We start from the raw sequence: 6,434 nt of genomic DNA, 5'->3' as shown, positions 1-6,434 counted from the left end.
CAAAAACTAATTCTCAAGAACCAATTAATTATCTAAAGCGAGTTAAATTGTGAGAGACCGTTAATTTGATCCGTCATATGAGTGCTGATAATCTAACCTTTCCTTGTTGAGATTTTGTGTTTTTCTTTATTAATTTACTCTATATAAACATTTATTTTATTTAATAACAGTGGTTTCATTGAAAAACAGTCTTTGATCTAATATTAAAATAATATTTTCTATAAATAAATATTTATGAATAATTCTTCGCGATCGAATATTTAAAATTTAAAGATTCCACTCGATTATAAAAAAACAGTGGCTATGCACATTTCTTTTATAATAATAAAAGGAGTCTATAAATTTAATGGCTACATGGATAGGAAACACTCGGTCAAATGGATCATTTAAAGATGAAGAGGGTTCAATACCTCATCGTACCTCATTATTTATATGTTTATTTTTAAAGTTTAAATTGTGTATTTAAACTGTTCAACATAATATTCATACTAAAATATATTTGAGAATGAAATTTTACAACTTTTAGATATTTTTTACTATTTTTTAAGGTAGATATAAAATTACTATTTGTGGACTGTTAAAAAAACAATAATTTTCTACTCATATGAAAAACAGTAAAATGTTTCTAAAAATTATAAAATTTCATTTTCAAACATATTTTAATATAAGTAATATATTGGGCAATTTAGATCAATAGTTTGGATTTTAAAATTAAAGATATAAAATATAAAATACAACGGGGTATAAAATATAAAGTACGACGAGGTATGAATGGTACAAGCTTCAGAACACGTATCCTCTGCATTAACTCAAAAGTTTGAGTTAATGCATCTCGGCAGTCTAATTTTAAACGAAATCATTCCGACCGTCCAATTTTAACATAGGACTCTTAAATATTAGTGCAGATCTAGTTTGCACGAATTTTAAAGCAGATTGGATGGTTCAGATATATTAACTCAAAAAGATTCCTTTCTGAGTTAACGCAGAGGATACGAATTCCGAGCTTCAAAGGGATACACGCTCTAATTAGTAGCGTTTTCTACCGCTTAACGGCTGGTAAAGAAAATGTACGGCTCAAGCAAAAAAAAAATGTACGGCAGCCTGACCTCTGACGTTGACTATACATACAGCAACACCACATGAATCTAGCTCATGACTATAAATTATATAATAATCAAATCAAAGGTTGTCCAGAGGCCAGCGCAGCAATATACAGTAAAACCGTGGAACGGCGGAATTAGGTTTTTATTAGCCTGCAATCGTAGACCTGGAATCTTTTTAGAACTTTGATACTTTTTACACAATATTGATCCCTAATATTATTATTGGATTTTTTTTAACGTTACTCAAATTTTATTAAATTATTTATATTAATATGCCGTTATTTATTGTAGTTCTTTTTGTTGGTTATGTTAATTTGCATTTTATGAAGAGGAGGGTTAAAATGCACTCTCTTTTTTGTGCTCCTAACGTGCACTCTCTTTTCATATCTTCATTTTTAAAGTTCAAATAGTCGATTCGAACCTTCCAATGTGTTCTTCATATTAAAATGTACTTGGAGACCAAATTTTACATTTTTTGGAAATTGTTTACTATTTTTTCAAAATGTTTGAAAATCATCACTTTGCTGAATTTTTTATTATTGTTTAGTTTAATCAAAAATTCTGAAAAAAAGTAAAAAAAATGAATTATACTTAACTTTAATTGTTTGATAAAAAAATAACCAAAAAACAATTGACATAATTAATTACTTCAAATTTGAGTTTTATATAGTGTACAATTGACGTCTTGAAACCGATGGTATAGGCCTGTAGGCCATGTAAGAAAAAAAAAAACTGTTGTTATTACTCATAATTAAATTATGAGTATATTATTGAAAGTGAACTATGAAATTTTGTAATTTTTTTAATTTATCGGTTTGGTTTTTTCTTTTATCTAGCTAGATCTCTTTTATTTTTAACGTTTTATTTTTGTAGCTGTTTTCGCATTCATATTGTAACTTTTTTATACTTTTGTTTTTATATTTTATATTATTTTTTAAACTTTTATATTAACTTATAAAACATATTTCTTGATTGATCGATAATCTCTATCATTCTTAATTAAGAATTTTTTTTCTTGTTTTAATTTAAAGGCATGCAATTAATTATGAAACTGAACTTGTGTTCTATAACCTTTTATTTATTAAATGAACATATGGTAATATAATAGTCAAAATTGCTAATCAACGAAGATTGACTCTAAGTCAAGGATTTATGTATAAGGTTAATATTTGGAGAATAGAAGATAACAAATTCAACTCAAATGTATTAATGTTAACCCATCTTCACCATATGTACAAACTTTTTGTTACTTTCATTTGGTCTTCTTTTTCAGTTATTGAATAAAATTTATAGTATTATTTTTTCTCTAAGGAAAATAAAATTTATAGTATTAATTAACATAGTTATATTAATTAAAAAGTTATGTGAAGTAAATATGCGGCAGTATACTTTGATTATATATATTAATTTATTTTAGAAATGCAAAAGACCAATTCAATTAAGCCTCTTAATGACATTTTTTATTGAAACTTTGTTTGATTTTTTTTTAATCTTTACATTTGATTACAACTTTTTTTAACATGAAGAGTTTGCACTTCAAAAATTATTGAGATATGAGATAGGAAGAGAAAAAACTGGTATATTTTAAATTAAATATTATTATGAAATTATTTTAAAATATTATTATAAACTTTATATGTAAATGAAGCTCTCAAAATTGAGCGGTTTGAATTTTTTATTTGAACTTTGAAAACGTAAATATAACTTATAAACATATATATGTCTATGCTCATATATATAGGTACGTAGCGTAACCTTACTCTTATAATTAAAATTTTATTATATTCCTAAAGTATCTTAACATTCTAATTAAAATATTATTATAAATTTTTTTTTTTTTGCATCTGTCATATTGAAATACTAAAATATACCGATACTATGTAGAGAACAAATAATATTATACCACACGACATTATGTAGAGAACAAATTTCAGAAAATTATATTTCAGTGGATCATAAGTCTCTTGATCGATATTTACCTGAAAAAGTTTACATCACAAATAGCTGCTTTATAACACACCAATCAAAACAAACTCCATAATCCCTAGCCTCTTCTCCTCTATGCTCACATCCCTCACTCACTTGTAGCACCGACCTTAATTCAGATCTGCTTTCTCCATGAAACCCTAGCAAACCAAAACTAAAAGCAACCCAAGATGCAGCCAAATAACCCCAACTTCTCCAATTTCTCGAATCAAGCCTTGTATTATTTACAACAGAGAGCACCTCCTTCCCATGCTCAAATCACATTCGAACCTCAGCCCCAGCTGATCGATGTGGCACCAATTGAGGCAGCATCTGCTGCGGCAAGCACATGCCAACAACGCAAGCGAACTAACCGTGCCGATCGCCATAGCAAGATCCGTACCGCTCAAGGAGAGCGGGACCGCCGTATGCGGCTCTCAGTACAAGTCGCGCACCAATTCTTCGCCTTGCAAGACCGCCTCGGGTTTGACAAGGCAAGCAAAACCATAGATTGGCTTCTCACTCAAGCCAAAGATTCCATTGATCAACTGAGTTCCAGCTCCTCCTCTGAGCCTCCTAAAGAGGAAATTCCAACTGATCACACAGTTATCACTGATCAGTCACCTCTGTCTGATTATGAACCACTTCATGCAACAGCAATGATGCAGAGTTCAAATGAAGCAGGAGAATTTCAACCGACAGCTAAGGATTTGAGGGCTAAGGCGAGAGCTCGTGCACGAGAGAGAGCTAGAGAGAAGAAGGTGGCTAGTTGTAAACTGGATCAGCTCATGCTGGCTGGTGCTGCTTCGGCTGATGCACCAATGGATGAGAATTGCAATAGCATGGAGTACTACTACTATCTCCTCAATGAGATTTTGAATGGTAGTTTTTGTAGCGTGGATATTGAAGACGACGAAGGTACAACTTCAGCTGGCGTACAGTTTCATTAAAAAAAAAAAAAAAAAAGTGTTTTGGTGGAGCTTCTGGAATTAGGGTTTTCTATGAAGGGGGTTCTTTTTTTTCAGTTGGGTGTGAGTTAGATTTTGAACATGGTAATTGGGGAATCGCAAGGTGGAACCAATTAATGAGCATCTAATAATTTCGTATTAAAATTTCATGCGATATGATTTATTAGAAATGATTTTTTCCAAGACCCAATTAAACCTGGCTGTAATAGTTGACATTTTGAACGACGGTACAAAGAGTAATTAAGGTAACCTGCGCTTTGGTATATTGGTAAATTTCTGCCTTTATTTTTAAATAAAGGATCATTATTTGGGGTTTAATTAGTAGGCTTTTCTGTGCCGGAAAGTGATGTTTGGTCAAATTTTTTCACGAGAACATCACATATTTTTGTAAGGGTGAAGAATATTCTGAACTTGTTAGAGTGGATATATATTTATATATTCTACATTGAAGATACGTAACAAGCTAAATTCACTGAAATTTATAACTGTTTTCATTCACGCAAATTATAGGCTAATTTTTTTGGATGTTTTATATTTCGTTTTAAATTTTTCAGTTGGGGAACTTCTGAATATTGATATTATATACGGTGGAATTTCAGAAAAAATGAATTGTATTTTATTCCTTGTTCTCTTTGAACCTATATAGACGTTACAACTTACATCCGAGTTCATACAATTCTTTATAATCTTTTTTTTTATCAAAAAGGACCCTATCAAAACTATAAATGCGTAAACATACAAATCTCAACACTCCCTCTCAAGATAGACAAAAGATATTCATCAAGCTCATCTTGTCACATAACCTAACTAGATCTATTGAGCTAAGTCCTTTGGTGAGGCAATCAACTACTTGATCTTCAGTAGCTACATGACTCAGCTTCAATAGTCCACTTTCCAGCTTTTCCTTTATAAAGAACCTATCGATCTCCACATGCTTCGTTCTGTCATGCTACACAGGATTGTTGGCAATGCTAATCGCTGACTTGTTATCGCATCACAACTTCATTTGACCTCCTTAGTCCATCTTTAGCTCTTCCAATAATCTCTTCAGCCACAGCATCTCAGTAACTCCCAATGCCACAGCCCTATATTCATCTTCTGCCATCGATCTCACAACAACCGGCTGCTTTTTACTCTTTCAAAAGACCAAGTTACCCCTACAAACATACAGTAGCCCAATGTGGACTTCCTGTCATCGGTGCAACTAGCCCAGTCAGAGTCACAATAGCCTTCAATGTTTAAGTGCCCATTCTACCTTAAAATCAAGCCATTCCCTGGTGCACTCTTCAGGTACCTCAGAATATGATACACTGTGTCCATATGGCCCTTCCTAGGGTCATGCATGTAGCGGCTCACCACGCTTACTGCAAATGAGATATCGGGACGAGTGTGACTCAGATAGATCAATCTGCCTACCAATCTTTGGTACCTCTCACGAACAACCTGTTCTCCTACCTCTACACTCATCTTGGCCTTCTAATCAATTGGAGTAACTACAGGCCTGCACCCCAACATACATGTCTCTATGAGCAAGTCTAGGACATACTTCCTTTGGGATAGAACAATCCCCTCTGCTCCACGAGCCACCTCAATCCCTGTTAGTTTGTAATAATCTAGAAGTCAATAATACGATAAGTTAATCATAAAGCTTTGTTCATGAATTGAATGTTTATTTATATATCATTTTGTTGCCTTGAGTATTATTGAAATTATGGATCATTTCGAGTTCATGACTGAAATTGTGAAACTCCATAATATAGATAATATATATACTCTTAAAAGTCACTGACCAAGGTAATTAGCAGGAACACTAATTACCGTGATAAGGTTAGCATGTGGATTAAAAGATGGTTAAGTTTTACAAACCACCTGACACGAGATGTCATTTTAATCACATGGATACATGTTCTAGGAACATGGTATTTGACAGACCCCGAATGAAACATTAAATAGAATTGTGTTTGTGTCATTTATGTTTTCATTCAGTGTCAAAGTTCTACAGTATGAGGTATTTATCGTTCCCACTAAGAAATATATATGAGTAAGTGTTATCTAACGCTGTCCGTAAAAAGCAGCCATAACGGTAGCATTTCCATATATATAACTTAGCTGAGGAAGTGATAGTCTGCCAAGAATACTATTTGTCCCTCGTATCTCTATACGAGCTATAGCATCACTGGGCCCCTTGATAGAGTTAGATTATCTGCATGCGGTATAATTACAAGAGTAATTATATTTGATAATCTACTCAAGATCAAGAAAAGATACAGTTACCAAGGATGACACACATCTACCTTGAAACTGATCTGATAGCTATGAGACAGAAGAACTGACACAAGTAAATTGTTTACTGGATCGTGATATTGTACAGTACAGCATCATCTGTGTAATTGGATGG

General features: G+C 32.4%; 1 protein-coding gene across 1 annotated transcript; it reads left to right on the top strand.

Annotated features, from left to right (window-relative positions):
* The first annotated feature begins 3,160 nt into the window (after positions 1-3,160).
* On the top strand, positions 3,161-4,148 carry LOC144574314 (transcription factor PCF7-like). Its single transcript, XM_078324253.1, has one exon. The coding sequence runs from the start codon at positions 3,260-3,262 to the stop codon at positions 4,016-4,018; it is 759 nt and encodes a 252-aa protein (XP_078180379.1). The 5' UTR covers positions 3,161-3,259; the 3' UTR covers positions 4,019-4,148.
* The last annotated feature ends 2,286 nt before the right edge of the window (positions 4,149-6,434 follow it).

The sequence above is a fragment of the Carex rostrata genome, chromosome 22 (assembly GCF_964058835.1).
Source record: "Carex rostrata chromosome 22, lpCarRost1.2, whole genome shotgun sequence".
In the NCBI taxonomy this organism is placed as follows: domain Eukaryota; kingdom Viridiplantae; phylum Streptophyta; class Magnoliopsida; order Poales; family Cyperaceae; genus Carex; species Carex rostrata.
The sequence above is the reverse complement of the archived record's forward strand: the minus strand, read 5'-3'. Positions and strand labels throughout refer to the sequence as shown.